We start from the raw sequence: 21,374 nt of genomic DNA, 5'->3' as shown, positions 1-21,374 counted from the left end.
TGCTATTTTTTTCGTCTGTTAATACCGGAAGTCCTATTTTTTCGTGAGACTATTTTCTTCCCCACATCCAAATTTTTTTTCCAAATTTCTGACGATTATGCCGATAATTATTAACAATATATCACCTTGAAGACTTGTTAAAGTACCATTCTAATTTTTTTTGTTTTAATACTTTTATTTGCCGTTTTTAGACTTTTGATGCTTGCATTTTGATTAATGCAATCTCTTTGCATCCGATATGAGAATTGATTTTTTTTTATTTTTAATGCTGATTATGCTTTTTGGTAGGGCTAACAAATGAAATTTCTATTTATTCCTATAAAAATCACAAAGTAAAATTTTCAAGCCAAATTCTGTGTCTTTTATGAGAGTCTAAAGTTACAATCTAAATCACTGGTTTAATTTGTTTTTTGCTTCAATTACGTCAATTGTTATTAATAATATATTTATTGTAGAGCTCTAAAATGCAATTTTAAAATAATTTACTTAAATAAATTCCTTTATGTGCTGTTCTTTATACTTTTATCGTGTTTACTTTGAAAATTGCAATCTCTTTGCATCCACCACGGGTATAAGATTTTTTGCATTTATGATGTTTACTAAGCCTTGTGAAGAGGCAAAGAATCATCAACAAAAATATTGATGTTCTGAGAAAGCCTTTCAATAACATAAAAGAGTGCCATAAACAATGATTTCCTTGTAACTGAGTCTTTAGTGTTCACAATTTTTTCAAAAAGGGGCAGGGTAAATTTCTTAGAGAGGGCATTTTCGATTTAAAAAGGGGCACTTTTTAGGAAGTAAAAAGGCACTCGGGGATGACCCAGTAGGAAGTCAACACAAGGGGTGCCCCCCCCCAAGAGCAAGGATGCATACCCCTCCAAAATCAGGAAGACCCCCCCCCCCCCCGCTCGGCCAAAAAAGAAGAACGTGAGCTTCTAAAAATTTCCGATTCAGCAAATTTGTTGACAATAATGCAACATACTTTTTTTTTCTTTTTAAACAACACTTAATGACCCCCTATTAGATCTAGGTATGAGTGCATGGTCGTATTTAATAATTGGGTCAAATTTAAGTTGAGTAAATTGCGAATTTCTTCTTCCTAAACAATCGGGTTTGGAGTGATCCTGAAGACACTTTTGTGACATATTAAACCATGTACTAACTATGTGTATTACAGTCATGAAATTAAAAGGAAGAAACTCACAGGAATATACTCATAATTTTCAAATTTAGATTAAAATTATATATCTAGTGATCTGGTCTAATCAAATTGTCTTGGAAAATATTGATAGCTGATTCCCTTATGCATAACATCAATAGGAACATCACTTAAGTTTTATGAAAGTTGTTTTATAGATGTGGTACATCCATCAATAATTCATTTTTATGACACTAAGTAACTCTCAAGATGTAAGCAGAGATTGTTACATTTTCTTTAAAAGGACGTTCTGGGCAATTCTATGGTGTCGGACGTAGAAAATGAAGAAAAATTTCTCAGTTTTAATTCTATTTACCAAATATAAACTGTTCCAAAATAACCAAATTTATTTACAAGATACTTACTACATCCCCCGTTTTCCAAATCGTTCCCCCCCCCCCAGCAAGGGCTCACCCCTCCCTAATTATCGCAAAGACCTTCCACTCAAAATAAACAGTCCCCACCCCCACCCCCCAAAAAAAAAAAAATGCCCTCAAACAACCCCATTTAAAAAATTTCAATGGCGTGGCTCAATCTGCGCTATGAACCCCCCCCCCCCAGGGGGCACCCTGCTGAAGTTCACCTTTTATTACTGTGCTTTATACAAATAGCCAGTCAATAAAAGAAACAAAAATAAATATGCGAAAAATATTTTTGTATTTTAGTTCAATATGCATAGTATTGTACACTAAAGTGCGAAAATAAAAAGGTTCGTAAACCCAAAGCGGAGATTAAAAGATGGCTATACGATTACACTAACATGGTAATGTTAAGCATGACATGCGACGCATGCAGCATTAAGGAATTATGCACTATTACCGTGTTTTCAGAAAGTTATTGCTGAATGTTAGCGGTTTTGAACAAATGAATGAAAATAATTGAGGTCTTCATGCTTTGGTTTACATCATGATATCATTGCAAACTGAAATATAAATTTTGTTCACAGTGAATGCTTTTGCTAAGAGATTTTTTAAGACAGCTGTTTCAAAAACATTTTGGGAGTATCTCCAACAGCCCCAGTGGCAGAAAGTTTTGTAGCTGTCTGCGAAAAGCTTTCATCGACAACTACATAATCTGTCTGCAAAAATCGTGCATAGTTCAACAACTCTTTGGGTCAATACCTTTCAGAAAAACTAGCTTCCATAAATGTATCACGAAAATTGCCTCCCGCCTCTGTATTGTTGTATCGCAACCTCCTCCTCTTCCCCACCACCATTTTTGAGACTGGCGACATCCAATTCTTTCTCTTTGGGCCAATGACTTTCAGAAAAACTTAACTCCCATAATTGCATCACAAAAATCGCCCCCACTCCTCCCTGCATAATTGCATCATAACCCCCCCCCCCCCATGCCCTCCTGCACCATTTTTAAGACTGGTAACATCCAAATTCTTTCTCCTTGGGCCAATATCTTTCAGAAAAAAATAACTCCCATAATTGTACAACAAATATCCCCCCTCTCCCATTATTGTATTACAAAAATTTCCCCCACTCCCCCTGGATCACTTTTGAGACTGGCAACTTCCGAATTCTTTCTCTTTGGGCCAATACCATCTAGAAAAACTAATTCTCATAATTGTATCACAAAATTGCATCCACTCCTCCTTGCATATTTGTATCCCAAAAATCCCCCCCCCCCCCCCGCCCCATTTTCGATACTAACAATCCCCCAAATTCTTCCACTTTGGGCTAATAACCTTTCAGGACAACTAAGTCGCACAATTGTATCAGAAAAAAAAAAAAAAGGCTGTATTCAGCTTTATTAAAAAAAAAAAGAAAAGGAACGGTTGGACTTAACACCTTCTCCTACGCTCATCAAAGATCGTCGCAATTAGCATTTCGATTATTGTTTTTATGGAGACTGTCTCCGTAGCCCAAAAAGAGCGTTTTATTAGGACTTCAGCTTGGATAGGGGAAAACCCCATCACCAGATTCCACGAAGATGACGTCATGCCACTCGGGACCACCGTGACAAAGCGCGCGCTCCATTCGTCGCCGCGCGAGCGCGCATTTTTGTCACGGTGGTCCCGGTACACTCCGTTGCCGATGAACTTCGGCGTGCGCGTAAAGATTGCAGAAAAATAAAAAGGAGAGAGAGAAAAAAAAGATAGTCACATGTGATTAAGAAATAGGGAAAAGATCGAAAATACACGAAATTTTCAAATAGAGACATAAAGAGACTAATTTTGAAAAATAGCGATAGTATAAAGAGCTTCCCCGTGGCTTACAGCGCTGTGCTAGAATTATGCATGTGTAATTAAAAATGAAAGTGAAATAAAGCAGCGTAAATAAATAAATCAAATGGTTATAGAAGGGGGGCTGAAACTTACATTTTCAGGAGAGGGTGGGGATTCTAATTTAACCGAATGAAATTTCTTGAACGATGCACTTATACCATACTTACATTATACTTAATTAGAAGAAAATCATCCAAAAAAGGAAAAGAAAAATCAAATGTTATGATTTAGATTTGATGAATAAGGACCTTTTGGGGAGGTCTTGGCGATCTCCCATCACTGATTCACGCCCTTTATTCACGACATGAATGATATTACGATATAAATGCGAATGGTTGCAAATATTTCATTTAATAAATATTTTCCTGAAAACGATTGTGGGGAAAGAAACAGTGCAATATTATAAAGCAATAAATTTAAAAAAAATCGCCGCGATGTACCCTTTCAATGAGAAATATAAAATACACACTTATTAAGTCAATTTTACTTTTGTTAAACATATGAATTCCTCAACAGTATTATTTTTTGATCGATCTGTAGTTTTGAAATTAAAAAAGTGGAGGGGCAAGGAGTTTTGAGAAGTGAGATTGAGTTGTCCCGATGTGCGAACCGCTTGTAGCTCCTCCTAAATTAAACCCCGGCTACGCCATTGGTCAACGCCTAAGGAAAAGCAACTGAATACAGAGTGCTAAAATACTGCACGCGTTTTTGCCACATGCAATCAAAAGCACGTGTTCAAAGATTGCTGCAAATGAAACTCATCCTTTAAAAATTAAATTTCACTCTGAATTCTCGATAAATACCTTTAATTTTGTTCACTAATTTGGAATATGGAAAATTGTCCAAAAGCAGATGTTGAAAGATTGTTGCAGCAAATGTGCTCAACAAACGAAGAAAGCAAAAATCAACTTTCATTCACGATTATAATGAAAAGAAAAAAAAAAGAAATTACTCATACTATTTGTTTCGTTTGGGACACAATTAAAAATTTAAAAAATGATGATCACAACAAATTGCAATAAAATACTTTCGCATCACCAAGGTTCGCACTTCTTGCGCAAACTAGTTCCTTTTTCTATTTTACTTTTTAAATCTTAAGTTCATTTTTGAAACATTTTTTTCCCCTTTCTTTATTTTATTTTGTAGAATGATAATTTCAGGTATGTTAAAGAGGAAATATTGTAATTCAATTTCTACTTTATAACAGCACGTGGCTGCTCCGATTTTCGACACTAATTGAAGCGATGTCGATCCTAAGATAGTATTAAAAATTAAAGTAAAAATAAAATTCTTGCACTTACTTTGACCATATCTACTATTTTCTTACAGAATGCTCCTTCCTTTGTTCTTGCATCTTCCCGTTTGCGATTCATAGAAGGCATGACGGAAAAAATCAGAATAGCGGTCTCAGAAAAACGTAGGCAGAGATCGGACCGCAAATTCGCACGTGCTTTGTCCAGTTCACCGCATGGAATTAAAAAAAAAAAAGGGTGCAAGATGTGAGGTGCTGGGTCGGTCAGTTCCCGCCCCTCCCCCTCCCTCCTTCCATCGACGTTCGATGGGGAGCGAAAGCGCTGACGTCATGATTTTGAATCTTCCTTTCGGACATCGTTTCCTCCTTTCTCCCCTTCGGATATCGTAAATATAAATTGTTTGTACACCAGTAAAAGAGCAGGGCGCATGATTAAAATTCTACTGCAGGGGCAGGGCGCGTTTCTTCGGGTCTAAAGAGGGCAGGGCGCATCAGCTCTTTAAAGAAAAGGGGCAGGGCGCCGCGCCCTTTGAAAAACGCATAACGGGAACGCTATGAGTCTTGTGAAACATGTTCAGATAACATAAACAACTACAGTTGATTATCCACAACACAACTCTTTGTTCCCCCCCCCCCCCCAATTATCCAAATTCTAACTGAAATTTAAGTTTTCTCTCATATTCCAATGTAGGACGGTTTGCTAAGAGCCATATGCAGTGCCTTATCAAAATCTGTTTGAATGTCAATATGATCAACATTTATACTCTTATTATACGGGCTATGATAACCTTGTCATAGTACACTAAAAATAATTAACTATTATCTTGCAGTCGCCTAAGGCTTCCTCCCTGGTTGAAGAGTAATATTCCAATGGGCAAGAACTATCACCATCTAAAAGATACTCTCAGAAACCTCAACCTGCACACAGTAAGGAATTTCTCTTTTTAACATCCTACAATTTAGCCAACACCTAATTTAAAAAAAAATTAAACTTATGTTATTCTGTATATTGTAAATTTTGTAACTGACTATCATCATATGTAATGCTGCCATAATTTAATACTACTGATACAATGTTATCTGGAATATTTCTTGCCAAACAGGGTTGTAAAAAAAACCCAAAAAAACTTTTTTTTTTCTGAAAAAAAAGTTTTTTTGGTTTAAACTCTAATTGTAAGAATAACGGTTTTTTTGGGGGAATTCATAAATATTTAATGATTTAATTGTTGATGAACACATTTAAATTCACATTTGTACTTAATTACTTGATGATTAATTAAATAATTAAATATAAAATTAAGTCCTGTAAATTCATTTCTTCATAAGATGCGCTTTCTATAGGAGAAATATTGTTTGAAATTCTTTAACTACTAAAAAAGTACATTAATTTAATAAAAAGACCTTGTCACAAATGAATGATCAAAGAAATAATTAGCTGTGAGAGTTGAGACATAATTATAAATAACCAAGAACAAAATCATGTAAATCAATTTCCTCATAAATATAGCTTTCTAGGATAAATATATAAATAAAAGTAGAATTAAAATCAAGGTATTGTAAGCATAGAAAGTAGTTTGCAGTATCTACAAATGAATCACAAGTCTGATGTACATTACACAATTTTAAAAATCAAAACACCAACATATTTTTTTTTAAGGATGAAAAAAAAAGTTACAGATAATGTAATAGTTTACGTAATGTATCATTGAGAGGACTAATACAAATAGGATAAATAAGGAAGTGAGAAGCAAAGGGATGTAAGTGGACATTTTCAAGTTTTGAGTAAAACACATTTTTAAGATACTGTCCTAGGTAGACTTGCACTGATTTTTTTGTATAAATCATGCTATACAGCAACCCTTATCAGGGCTACTAGCACTATCATCTCTTACCCCAAGACAGAGGAGAGGTTCCCCTATTACTTGTACTGGTTATCTCCAAATTTTTAATTTTACCATTTGCATCCCTTTACTTCTCACCGCCTCAAAAAGGCTTTAAAAAAATTATTATGTTTTTCATTGTAGATTTTATTTCTCTTAATTTAATGTACACTGGTGTGCAAAAATTGAGGACGAAGTCAAAAAATTAGCATATCAGCTGAACGAAGAGGCAGAGCGGACAGAAAGACCAATCAGAAGATTAAGTAAGGCATAGGCGGCTGGTGCCTCAAAAAAGTGGGGGGGCAAAAGCGATGTGAGTGCGTGGGCGGGGCACAACACCCTTCAAGCTTCTTTTCTTTTTTCTTTTTCGCATAATTGAGCAGTAACATTAGATTTTAACAACATAACAGATAAAATGACCTTCTCTTATAAATATTCGGTTCACAGTCATAGGCGGATTTAGGCTGTAAATTCTGAGGGTGCCACACCACGAGTCGAGGGAGAGGAAAACCCCAAGAGCGACAGGGGATCCAGCAGTGACGCCACCAGAAAATAATTTGAGGGAGGGAGGTCTGATTTTACTCCCCCCCTCCCTCATATGTTAGGGTGTCTAAAACAATTATTAGGAGAGAAGGTTGTTTTCATGAAAATAAAGCTGCGTTGTAGCTCTGAAAAATATAAATGACCAAACTATATTTCCTAATGAAATACATATGATTATTGATTGATTTATGTATTTTTTTTCAAAACGCAACCAAAAAATATTAGGCACCCTCGTAAATCCGCCTATGTTCACAGTATCAAAAATTGGAACGGATGCCTAACGTAGACGCTTTTCTTACATTTGGAAGTTTCATTTAAATTTTTTTAAAATAATAAATGCAAATCATACTTACTAAGGCAGTTCTTCTTTCTTTTAATCAATGAATAATGTCATCACATAACGGCACACTCCAAAACACCGAGAGAGCAGGTCAGCAATACATTTATTTATTTAATATTATATATATACATTTGTGTATCAAATTAGTAAAACGATAGCCTGCGATTTTTGTTTTTCGAAAATTGCTCTATTACTTTAGTAAAATTAATAGCTATAGTGTTTTCAATCTTCAAAACAGCAAGTGCAGAAAGCCTCTCTTGACACATACTGCTTCTCAGGTACGAATTTAACGATCTCAAGCATGAAAAACTTCTCTCACACGATGCAGTTGAGACTGGTATCACAAGGAGAATTCGCATTAATTGTGTTAGGTATGGGAATATATCACTGAGGTCCTTTTCCACAAGAAAATTGCATCTTTTTCTCAGTTCCGTTACCTCCGAAGATGCATCTGGTAAAGAGTCGATGTATTTTTTGTACATTTTCTGAAAAATTTGGGTCTCTCCTAATAATTTTTCCATGTCAAGATCATATGTTTCCGAGACTTTTTTAATGGATTCATCTTTTATAATCTCTGATGGATCGGAGCATACGACATCTTTTAGTGATTGAAATATATCCAATTCATTTTCTTTGAACTTTTCAGCTATTGTGTTTAAAGCAGCATCTATTACTGGAAAAGCAATTTCCGTTCTATAAAATGATTTGACATCTTGTGACATGTTGAAGGAACCCCCGCCGAGTTTCAAAGACACCTTTCTAGATCGCGGAAGTTTTGGTCCAGTAAAAGACTTTGCTTCACAAATATCGTTAGCATATATCCACAACTTTTCAAAAAAATCTTCACTTCGCAATTCATTTAAACATTCTTTTGTTGTATTTACCAGATCCTTCACAGTTGAAAAAAATAGCGATTTTGATTGCAAAGCTTTTGAAAGCGTATCTGTAACTTTCAAAACTCTTTGGATCAGAAGTAGGCAAAAAATGAATTGGAAATTTTCCATGTTATTTAGTAATGCTTCAGCTTGCGATCCATTTCTTGAATCCGTTTCTGATATTTTCTGTAGAGTATCTACAATTTCGTCAAAATTTTGCAACACTGTGTTGCAAGCTTCTACACGACAACTCCATCTTGTGTCGCTTAATGATTTAAGTGACTTGTTGCCTCCAACAAAGTCCTTGTTTTTTAAATTTTCCTTATATAAAAAAGTTCTTTTGGTTGAAACAGCAAAAAAACTGTGCAATTCTTTCAAGATACCCATAGAATTTCTAATTTGTACTTGTTTGCTGCAAGCGTCAACAATACACAAATTCAATATATGGGCATAACAGTGCACATAGAATGCCAGAGCATTTTCTTGAAGAATCCTCGCTGCCACTCCTTTGTAGCTACCCCTCATATTTGCTGCTCCATCGTAGCATTGAGCTCGGATTTTTGAAAGAGGAAGTCGAAATTTTTCCAACACATCTTTTATCAAAATGGCTAAAGTTTCTCCTTCCGTGTTGCATGTTTCGAAAAAGCCCAAAAATCTTTCATGTACGCTGAAATCTTCGACTTTGACGTAGCGGATTACGATTGCAACTTGTTCATTATGTGCTATGTCGGCAGTTTCATCAACAAGTATTGCATAACAACCCGACCGATTTGCTTCGCTAGCTATGGATTCACAGACCTGCTTGCTCATGAGCTCTAAAATTTCATTTTGAATTTCCTTACTACTGTAAGAAAAATATTTTTCTTTTCCTTTAAAGAATTTTTTAATTAGAGTATTGTCCTTTGAACGGAGATTCAACAGTTCTAAAAAAGTTCCTCTGTTGCTTGCTTCTTCCTTTTCGTCATGTCCTCTTAACGCAATGCCTTGTCTGGCACAAAACAACAAAGTTTCACAAACGGACTCGAGATACTTTTTGTTTTCCTCAATTTCGGTTGCTCTTTGGGAGATTAGTTGAACACACACGCTCCCTTGTCTCAATGAAGTTTTATATGCTCTGAGTCTCTCAGCAGACGACTTATGAGCTTCACTGTTTCCGTGGGCTTTGAATTTCTCAACACCTTTTTTCCAGTTTTGAAATCCTATTTCTGTGAATGTTTTTTCTGCACAACCTTGAAGTTCATTTTGGTACATTCGACATGGAAAACAAAATGCCTTGTTCAGTTCTCCATAATATTCCAACCATGGAAATTGGTCGAACCAGTTTTTCTGGAATTTCCTCCCATTATTAACTGGATATTGAATGTCCAAAGGCTGATGCGGGCCTTCATTAACTTCATTTTTTCTGATATCATGGTTGTCGCAAAATGTCGTCTCTTCATTAACTATCGAGTCTTCTGTATTTGTATTGATTGACGTCGTTGGCATGGAATCAGACAGTGTTGCATTGAAATTCAAAAAATCCGCGTCTTTCGATTGACTTTCACCTGCATTTTCCACAGTAGGAATCTTGCGGAAACATGCACTAATAGTAGGTTGGTTTTTAAGTCGCTTTGCTTTTCGAAACATTTTGCAAAAACAGAGACGAAACAAATGAAGTTTCTAAATGGAAAAAAAAGGCAGCACCTGCTTCGAATTCGCATTCGAAAATGAAACGTTCAAGTGCTCCTTTTACAGATGATCGCCCTTTGACTGTTTCGGGATTTCTCATCTCGACCCAGAAGTACATACCGGTTAACGGACAGGAGCTGGACACCTTTGTGTGGCACGCGTCAACGAACACTTTAAATAATAGACTAGACATGGAGGCACCTGCAGTGACACCGCAGAAAATTGAAAGATAAACATGGTGACCTTGCATGATGTCTCCTCTTTGTGTCGTGGCCGGACACTCCAAATATCTCAGGCAACGCTACACACAATGAGAACTGTCCATCGCATAGGGCTTAGTTCCTCTAGGGACTACGCGGCGCATTCGAAAAGGGTCTCCCATTTATATTGACTCCTAATGCCCAGAGTCTCGTAAAAGCTAGCACCGCTATTGCCGTATGAGAAAGGAGTGAATGTGTGGCGCCATTGGCACATCAAACTCCAGACTAAAAAAAAATTTCCGAACACTTCACCTGTTTTTATGAAGATAGGGACTTCAGACCAAATAAGAATTTCAAAAATGCTTGGTGGACCTGCCCGTTTTTTTTTCCAATGGACTATCTTGACACAAAACACAATAAGTATGAAATAAAGGTGTAATATTAATGTCAAAAATCAATTAAAATTTTAGATTATAGGTAATATGGAAATAGGAACTTTATTTTTGAAATTTCAACTTTTCAAAATTGGTTATTATTAGTTCATTCATGAGAGTGATAGTTTATTTTTTATTATTTTCATATTTTTTTGCAAATAATATTTCGAAATTTTACTCAAACTGTGCGCAATGTTTCTTATCATTGTTCATAAAATTTCATTCTGTTAATTGGACAAGAAAATTCAAATATTTGTTTAGTAGTCCATGATTAGCAGGTATTTTAAATTTAGAATCGATTTCTTTTATTATTAGTAGCCATTTAACAACGAACGTTTAATTATTGTAAAAATTATAAAGCAATCTTAAAAAGATCTACACCGTAGGTTAGATAGGACGAAAAGTACTAACACAAGAGACGTGTGCAGCCTTCCATGCACATATGTACAGATCAATATAATAAATTAAAATGTCTTTACCGTTAATTTTTGTGAAAAAACTTAAAGCATATTTACTAAATTTTATGAAGGCAAAATTTTTTTAATAATACAAAGTTTTGGTTGAATAAAAAGGTACTAAATTGGAAAATTGTTAAATGTACGTTGTAATTGTATGTATAAACTTTGAATGTAATAACTGAAAAAAAAGGAGAGAGATTGTATTGTAGTTTTCCATCAATTGCTTGGGGGACGGGGAGGGGGAGAACTAATCACAGTCACATTTTCTTTAATGCAAAATATTTCAGTAAACTATTTTTTAAAAAATAAACTAAGAAACTTGTTTTAAATTCTGTATATTTTTATTTTTATGAATTTATTTATTGCTACAAATCATCTTATTTAAGGAAAAATACATGTATTAATTGTTTTTTAAACTCATTCAGCATAATTTCTTGCTTTAATTAATTTAAAATAAAAAATGATGTGTCAACCAATTAATGGGTAAAATCTGCCGATTACAAATAATCAGAAAAATGTCGCTGGTTTCCGATTAATCCGTGTATTTGTGCAGTTTGATAAATTTTCTAACCTGAATTGCATTAGCTAAAAGGACTGGAGAAATTGTCAAATACTTTGTACTAAAAATGAAAAACTTCGTTTTACTACGTTATCTTATTTTGCTCTGTTCATTTGGAATCTCTCTCTGTCGTACGCACCATTTTCTACACAGAAAAGTCATACAAAAAAAAAAAAGAACTTTGTAATCCGAACACATTTGACGCTTTTCAACAAGTGGCACAATAACGTCCCTCCCCCCTCCCCTCGAGGAGAGCATTGCACAAGTTGAGAACAGCCGAGTTGAAGTTAATTCACGTGATTGCTTTTGGAATTATAGAAGTATTTTAAAACTGTGAATGCAAAAGTAGAGGATAGGAAGCTAAGAAGGATGGTATATCGGTCGTTTAGCTGGTTTATCTGAAATTATTCAAATGTAGTTTTTCGCTTTCCTAAAGTAAAAAAATGAAAAAAGTCACTTTTCGTCGATCGTTAATTTTGAGCTTTGAAAAGTGGGGGGGCAAGGTCCCTCCACTTTTAAAAGTGGAGGGGCGGTCGCCCCCCCTGCCCCCCCGCACGAGCCGCCTATGAAGTAAGGTGATGTACGGTAGCACATGCGCAGATATGCAGGTAGTCGTAATGGGGGAGTGTCTGAGTAGTATAAAGCATGTTGTCGGTGTAAGATCAGTATTTCTGGCAAAGAGATTGCACGCCGTATAGCAGTTAAAATCACACAGAACTGCTGCCTCAGCAAGAAATAGCAAATAATCAATCTGTTAGACGACATCTGGATGCTTTTACCCGAGGTCGAATCATTGGGAAGTTGGAGGAAGGCCGCAGTGTGACTGCAGAGTTCGGAATTGCTCACAGCATCGTTTCAGGACTTAGGGAGACAATTTCAAACTACAGGAACAGCTATCCGGGGGTTCAGTAGTGGTCGTCCACGAGGAACCACACCTGCAGATGACCGGGATATTGTCTTACAGGCCAGAAGAAACAGGCGGCAGACAGCGGGAGAAATCGCTAGACTCACGACACAGGCGACTGGACGACCAATATCGCGGCCAGGAGATTGCTTGGTGGTGGTCTGTTTGCAAGACGCCCTATACGGTGTGTACCTCTAATGCCTGCCCATCGGAGAAGGTGTTCTCTGTGGTGCCGGGAACACCGGAACTGGAGAGACAATGAATGGGGACGAGTACTCTTTACAGATAAGAGCAGATACAGTCTGAGTAGCGATTCTCATCGCATACTCATCTGGAGAGAGCGGGGAAGCCGCAATCATCCCTCGAACATCATTGAAAGGGACAAGTATGGAGGTCGCGGTGTTCTCGTTTGGGGAGGCATCATGCTTGGTAGTCGTACAGACCTTTACATCTTCGACGCAGGTTCAGTCAACGGGACCCGTAATTGTAACGAGATTCTTCTTCCATATGTGCATCTTTTTAGAGGCGCTATGGGTCCGCAGTTCCTTTTCATGGGCGACAATGCACCATGTCATCGCACAGTAGCTGCCGAACAGCTCTTAGAGAGTGAGGATATTGAACGTATGGATTGGCCGGCACGATCTCCGGATCTCAATCCCATCGAGCATGTATGGGATTTTCTAGGCAGACGCTTGGCAGCTCGTACTTTACCACCAGTAACGATTCGGGAGCTTCGATTGGCGAATGGGAGCAATGCCTCAACAACTCAGTGACACCCTCATTCTCAGCATGGGCAGACGCTGTAAAACCTGCCTAGCAGTCGGGGGAGATCATATCCCCTACTAAAGACCGGATGTTTCTTGATGGACACCCATCACAGGGATGTTTCGGCCTTCAGTCGCATTGCGCTCCATGCTACTTTTTAATAAAGCTTCTTTTTATCCCTCTGATTTCTCTTTTAGTAAGTTTTGCTTACATTACACATGTCCTTACGTATTGGGGATCTTACAGTATTAAATGTGTTGATTTGGAAAGCTTTTGTACAAAGTTATATTGAAAAAACTGTCTCGTCCTTAATTTTTGCACACCAGTGTATTTAGAAATACAATTTCTTTTTTTAAAAAAATCATTCCAATTAAAACCCTCAAATAAAAAGAAAAGTTCTGAAATTTTTTTCCAATCCTAAATGTATTCCTTATTTTTTACAATACAAATCCAAATGATGAAACTATTCTTTTAACACGTCTGAATAATAAGACATTTTACTTTTAAAAATTAATCTTTATTTATTCTTCTACTATTCATACATCATGCTTTTATTATATTGGGGTTTAAAAAGTTTTTTAAAAGGTTCTTAAACAATATTGTTATAAGAGCACAGAGTTATACACATTTTTTTTTCTTGCTCTGACTGCATCCTCTATCGTGGATGTCAGAAAGTATGAAATTTATGTTTTTTTTCCCTTTGTCATTTAAATATTCTACAGAGTTTCAATTTATAAAAACAACAGATTGCTTAAATGATACATAATTTATCTCTATAAAACATAAGTAATGAAGCAAATTAGGTAGTATATAGTAAAATGAAGTAATGACTGAAATATGCTTTTTTGGGGGCTATTTTGAAATGTAAAAGAGAAATAAAAAAAATATAAGTGAATAGATAAAGACAATAAACTACTGGATTTTTTCTCGATCTAAATTTAGATAATCATGGTTGGTCTGCTTTATATTTATGTACCTAATACGAAAAGTTGAATTGATTTAAGAAAGAAAAGAAAAACTATTCAGCAGATTTAAGTTGCGTTAAAAAAAAAAATAATAATGGCATACAGCAATTATTAATATGTAATTTATCTCTAAAGCTTTGCTAGTTACTTTGCATTAATTGGATTTTACATCTTCCAATTATATTTGAAATTTATGGAAACATTTGGGGGAAAACTATTTAGTTTTTCAAAAAAAAACATTAAAAAAATCATATGTTTTTTTTAAAAAAAACACTCGGTTTTTAAAAAAACCACTTTTTTTAAACCATGGTTTAAACCAATGTGGTTTAAACCAAACAACCCTGTTGCAAAATAGCAATATTGTTTTTAATTGTACACGAACTGTAACATTGTAATTGTAACAGTGAGTTAAACCTCAAAAAAACATGGACTGAATTTAAACAAATTAGCAGCATTTAAAAAAAGAAGAAACAAAGTATCAATGTACTTTATTATGTGTAGTATTTCTGTCACTTTTTTTTTCGTGAGAAATATTATTTCATTGATTAAATAGCACCATTATGACTTTTCATTGATACATAGAGATATTTATGTACAAATAGTTAGGAAAAAGCAAGTAAATTTTAAAAGAGCCAAAAAAAAAAAAAAGTTTTAGCAGCCATACATGACAAAATATTTCTCACAGTTAATCACTGTACAGGGAAAAATCGATCCTTTTGCTGCAATGAGCTTGGTGATCAAGTTTCCAAACAGAAATTTAATGTGCTTCAAATAATATCTTTGTTTTCCCATTTTTAAACATGTAATATAATTAATGACTAAAAATTGTACAACCTGTTTTATGTATATTTTAATATTGTTAGCATTTTAAATCAGACCAGAATTATGCCCCATATACTGTAAATGTTACGCAACTAATAAGAATTTCATGATCTGGATCTGAGTATAATGGAGTTTTTTTTGAGTTTTCCCTCCAATGTGATGACTTGTTTTCTTCTTCATTTGCTTTTCCAAATAAGCTTGTATCGCCAGACGCTACCACCATTCCAAATCAAAAGAAAACGTTTATTTGAGGCAAGTTTTAATCCAGAAAAAAAACCAGCTTCTGCTCTCAAAACTAAGTGAAACTCTTAAAGACCTTGCTAAACATCAGCCTCTTTTACAAGCAAACAATGACGAAGCATTCACAGATGATCTTTGTTATTCTAAAAGTTTGGAAGTGCAAATGACTAATCGTATTGCAGAGCTGGCAACTGCAAAGAAGAAATCATAGTTCCTACAGACTACAACAGCCTTGAACTACAACGCTACGAAAATGTGTCAAAAAATTAAGTCTTTCTTTTTTTTAAATCCTAAGAAACATTTTAGTCAGTTTAGATCATGGAGGTAGGAGTACTGGAGAGAACATGCCGTATCTACTTCCATTGACGCGTTAGAAGTAACTGTGAGTGAGCGGTGGCTATGTTGGTTGATGAGAAGGGGGGAAAAGACTTGTATTGCTCGCGCGAAAATTTGGCATGTTTTACTTTCACTCGCTCAAATTGATAATGAAAGCATTTGTTGCCTACCTAAGAAATAAGAAAACAATGCACAACACCATTATATTTTAGATAAAAATGGAACAATTCATCCATTTGTTCATTTCGCACTGAGGAAGGAGTCTATTGCCTCTGAAACATGTCTGCGTTTTTAATAACTTTTTATCCTTTTTGTGCTTTTAAACTGTTGTTCCATTTTTATCTAATTTACCTTGCACAAAGCTATCGCTTTTCAACCATTATATTTTAAGCTTTAAATTTCAATGAATAAACTAATTTCATAATTAATATCTTAAGTTAATTAAAATTAATTTAGTGACAAATGATTGATCAACTGGTTTTAAAATCTTATTCTTATTAATAAAACACAATGACTTTCCCATTGATAAGATTACAAAGTTATTGAAATTATCAAAACTTTGTAGCCTATGTCCATGTTATAAAATTAGAATACAGCACAATGACAAAAAAAAAGCTAAAAACCAACAAAGATAAATAAAGGAATAACATAGGGTAACGGCACTAGTAACAGACATGCTTAAGACATCGCTCTCAGGTTAACTCAATTTTCTGAGCCTTTAAATGTATTTAGACTTTTTAAACTATTTTTCTATTATGCAACTACATCTCATCTAACGTTTGCCTGCTTCTGGATCTTCCGAAATCGTTAATTCCATATTTTTTTGCTTAATTTCGAATGAAGGTCCGACCCCCAGTAACAGACACCGACAATGCTAATGATACCTAGTAACAGATAGGATGACGAAGGGATGAGTAATGGGCAGAGTACCCCTTTTTGCTTCAAAATGTGCCGAAATTCTTTATTTTTACGTCTAAAACTTTATTAAATTCAAATGAACATGAAACACCGGAAGGCCTCTTGGTGGCTGTTCATAACCTTCCACCACTGCCTTGTAAATACGAACTGACTCAAAAAATTCCCTCTGATAACACTACATGGTTGCACCGTATTCATGGGTAGCAGCAGCATCAGTTTTACCCGCCTAAAATGATTATTATTTAAATCTAAATTTATGACTGTCTGTTACTGGACTCTTGTCTATTACTGGTGCCGTTACCCTAAATAAGAAACTAATTTTTTGATAAAGTTACCAGAATGAGGATAAAAATAAACTAAAAGTGTAACAAAATTTAGATTAGTTTTTTAAAAAGGAATCTCCTGTAAATAAATGTTAAATAATATGAAATTCTAAACAACTTGAAAATTTACCCATCCAGTTCTTTGAATTTTGATGATTCATTCTTTATTTAGAAATTTTTTTTAGAGATGCACGTAATACTTGGTTGGTATTTGGTATATTGCATACTGGCAGACAAACATTGCGTTTGGCAGAGTACTTCAATATTCAGCTACTAAAAGTAAACAAATTTAAAACTTCGAAAATTCCAAAAGAAACATTTTTTTATGCAATGAAGGAAAGTATCAGTATAATACCATGTCCCAATATTAATTAAAATTCTTACTTATTACTTTTGTCACATCTAAATTAATTTTAATGTTTGAAAAAACACTCAGACCTTAAATTAGTCTTGAGCTTTTCAGTGTTTATTAAATCTTCTGACACATTACATTAGCTTTACAATCATAAACAAATATGACGCAATAACCAGAAAAAAATCCATAACATTAATTAGTAATACATGTAAAACATTAATTTATTACTATAGTTTACATTAACTGCTAATTTTTTTACTTAAAATCATGGATGCAGTAACCAATCTCCATGCATAAAATGTCCAACCCAAGATGCGTTTTTTTTTTTTTAAGAAAAGTACTTGGATTTTAAATTTTGTAGGATTTTAATTTCTAATTTTCATATCAAATGAAATATTAAATATTGATTAAAAAACCAACTTTTAAAAATTAATACTACTTGTAACCAAAGTTTAATTTACACTTAGTAACAAAAAATAAAAGCATCTGACAATGTTTCAAATTTCATTTCAATTTTATTGATAGAATTGTTTATAAGTTACTGAAGAGCAGCACAAATCACATCAATAAATTCTAATATGTAATGATATTATAAGCAACTCATATTGGTATTTGTAAGTAAGATAAATGCAATCATTATCTGTTATTGAATCATATTATGGAAGAAATTAATTATCCATTTATGCAGAATTAGATAGGAATCTACTTCCTACGTGCATTATTAGTGCAGTTGAAGGCTACACAAGACGCCATAAAGTCCAAAACCGTTTGAAATTCAATGAAAAAGTTTGACAATTTCCATATCTTAAACATTGCAGACACAGTTTCACGATACATGCAAGATGGCGGCCGATTACGGTTATTGCTTCCAGAAATTCCCCCTGTGCTCCATCCTGCTATTCCTACATGCATGGTTCAGATAGTATTCATATTGTTAATCATTTATATAATATTGCTTTTATGCTTAGTAATGTATAATGTTTCAAATTTTTCTTTAAAAATAAACAAAATGAATTTATCATAAAAAATGAATAAAAAATAAAATAAGAAAGTAAATATATTTTAAAAAAAAAAAAAAAACTCTTACTAATATAAATTATTTATTCTTTATGTTACATTCATTACTAAAATGTCCCGTTTTAGACCCCCCCCCCCTCTCTTTTCCACACACACACAAATCTCTGCTACCAATTTAGATTTTCAAAAGTAGGCAGCTCTGTCATATTGTGCATTGTAGTTTTAAAATCAGAAAAAATAATGTATGTAATGCTTGAAAGTGGGTTACATTTTTGTAACTATTTGTTTATTTATTCATTTACTTTTTGCAGGTTTGTGAGGAGGCAAGATGTCCAAACATCGGAGAGTGTTGGGGAGGGAGTGGGACAGCGACTGCTACAATCATGGTAACTCATAAAAAAGTTTTTCTGTTGAATTTGAATGAAAAATAATTACATCTTTCTAGGCATTGATTGCCTAAAATGTGTCAGATATTCCAAGCACTATCTGCTAAAAGTTATATTAGGCAGTCCTTAAATGCAAAACTATACTGAATATGTGATGTTTAAAATACAATTTCCGTTTTCAAATTTTCCATTTATTAAAAGAAAAAAAAATTGCTTAAAATTTTAGCTCACATCTTAATATTTTGAAATATTCATGAGATATCTTATCCTTGGTAGTTTATTTTAGTTTTCACAAAGGGAAGGAAACTTATTCATGTATAAGATATTCATTTCAAAGCACTCTTTCTTATTCTGTATTTTTGCTCATTTTGTACAAATCTAATGTTGCTGTCTAAAATAGCCACTTTTTTTTTCCAAAGTTTATACAATTGTTTTTGCATTTTTTCCCCTGGACACCTTCTTATCAATGTGGTTGACCATACAACTTGATTAAATGACTTTCATGATGAATCAAAGCCTATCTCACAAGCTGCTTTGGTCACGCAAAGTGCTCACGTATAAAAAAGAAATTTTGTGTAATTTTTTTATGTTTGAATTTATATAATAAAGACTACATCAATTGACTTTTTAGTTTCCATTTTAAAAATATAGGAATGGTTTTTCAAATATATTTCTAACAAACTCTTTTTACTGGCATTTTAAAAAACTTTCAATTATTATTCAAACTTACCCCTATTCATGTACGACCCTAACCATAATAGCCAAATTGTATCACCCTCTGAGCAACTTAGTCATACTCTAAGGAAAAAGTAATATTTTTCATAAAATCTGGGTTTAAGAACTTCTGAAATAGTCTTGTTGAAAATAAGACATTTAAATTAAAATATCTTTTTTTTTAATTCCTAAAAATATCTCGAATCTGTCTGGCATTCTTAAGCTTTTTGTTAATGTTTTCTCTAGCAGGTTCATACAAAAGAGTAATATCGTTATCAACTTTTTTTCTTTTAGTGTTTATTTCAAAATAAAAATTTTCATGGTTAAAGTTCCATGTCTGATGAAACAGTGAAATAAACATTATTCTGTCTTTACCTATGCTTTATTTTTCAATGACTTTCAATTTTCTGAAAAACAAAATGCTTTTCGCATGTAAATATTTACAATAGTTATAACCAGGATCTGACAAATCCCAGACTCAAGATCGCCCTGCCAACTAGTTCTTTCAGAACCAGACCTTTCAAAAGTCATGTTACATTGAATTTTCCTATAAATGAGAATTTTTTTTTCTTTTTTGGCACCTGAAGTGTTTTCCTGTTTTGTAAGATTTCACAATTTTTGTCATTCTCTGGTTATAACACATTGCACCCAAGCAATTAAAGTGACACAACTGGGGCAAAATGTACTAGCTATGGATTTAAAATCTAAATTTAATGCTCTTTCTTGCCAAATATCTTGCACTAAGATAGCTTACATAACTGGTGCTTGATGTCATAAAAACAATATAATCAGTAGTGGCACATCATTAAAGTTTCATTATTAAGAAGAAACGCCTTCAAACTTTAAGTGCACATTATTTAGACAACAAAAACTAACCAGAAAGCATTGCATCATAATTTTTTTTACATGTATTGTAATATTTGAGACTATTGCCTAAAGCCTTGATTTTCTCTAATGCTATGGTGACCTGATCAGTAAGGCATCAAACTTGTGAACGGGGGTCCCGGATTCGATCCTAGCCGGTCAAAAATCCGCCGTCTTCATTAATGATGACTGGGAGACGTTATAATATGCTCCTGGTCACAAAATCCTCTAAGTCTAACAATACCTCTGGGGGTGCTGGCCTGGATAAAAAAATCATAGCTGCCTTCAGGATCTCATCCAACTGGTTAAACCACAAATAGTGGTAGGTAAGGGGAGACCTGGAGTGTGATATGAAGTGTGAATGCTGTCTTTTGAGCTATGTCACTTTCTTTGCCGGGGTACAATATGGCAAACTATAAAAATCAATTTCACTATTGTATCATACTTGGGCATAGAATTTCTTTGCATTTTGGCTTGTGTTCCTTGGACTCATATTCTGTATATATAGTTCTTTTTTACAACTTTTCTCCCCCAAAGTTGCTGGGGGACACATGCACCAGGGGTTGTCGCTTCTGCTCTGTGAAGACATCCCGAGCACCTCCTCCACCTGATCCCGAAGAGCCACGCAACACGGCTGCTGCCATAGCAGAGTGGAATTTGGATTATGTGGTCCTTACTTCAGTTGACAGAGATGGTATGTCACATACTTTAATGCTTGTTGGCTTGCATTTCTCTGTTTTTATTTTGTGATTTGATAGTCTGAGTACCATAAGTCCATGAATCATTTTCCTGTTGTCTGTCAAAGCTTTCCATAGACAAAAGGAAAAGTTTGGTGGGCTGATGAGTAGTGACTGCTAGAAATCCAGTTTTTCCGAAATTTTGACTGGTGTATGTGTGGAGCTTTAGCATTAAAGGCACAATAAATGTATATAATATCATATTATAGTCCATATGGTTTATTTATGTACATGATGTGTGGATCAGATACATAACACAACATGTCACAAGTACTGAATGTTATATTTATGAAAATATCATGTTTTTTTTTTCCTTTTTCCGAAGCTGCTTTAAAGCTATCCCATACAAATGTAACCAATTGGTTGATATAGGGCAGGGATGTCA

The 21,374-nt window shown here is 34.4% G+C and overlaps 1 protein-coding gene across 1 annotated transcript in view; it reads left to right on the top strand.

Moving 5' to 3' along the window:
- Positions 1–21,374, top strand: part of LOC129224670 (lipoyl synthase, mitochondrial-like) — a 40,061-nt gene that overhangs the window by 7,302 nt on the left and 11,385 nt on the right. Inside the window, exons 3-5 of the mRNA XM_054859213.1 lie at positions 5,517–5,613; positions 18,600–18,674; positions 20,790–20,946. Coding sequence (XP_054715188.1) covers positions 5,517–5,613; positions 18,600–18,674; positions 20,790–20,946 — 329 coding nt within the window. The remainder of the gene's footprint in view (positions 1–5,516; positions 5,614–18,599; positions 18,675–20,789; positions 20,947–21,374) is intronic.

The sequence above is a fragment of the Uloborus diversus genome, chromosome 6, assembly GCF_026930045.1.
Source record: "Uloborus diversus isolate 005 chromosome 6, Udiv.v.3.1, whole genome shotgun sequence".
NCBI classification, from domain to species: domain Eukaryota; kingdom Metazoa; phylum Arthropoda; class Arachnida; order Araneae; family Uloboridae; genus Uloborus; species Uloborus diversus.
Note: the sequence above shows the minus strand (reverse complement) of the source record. Positions and strands in the feature narration are given on the sequence as shown.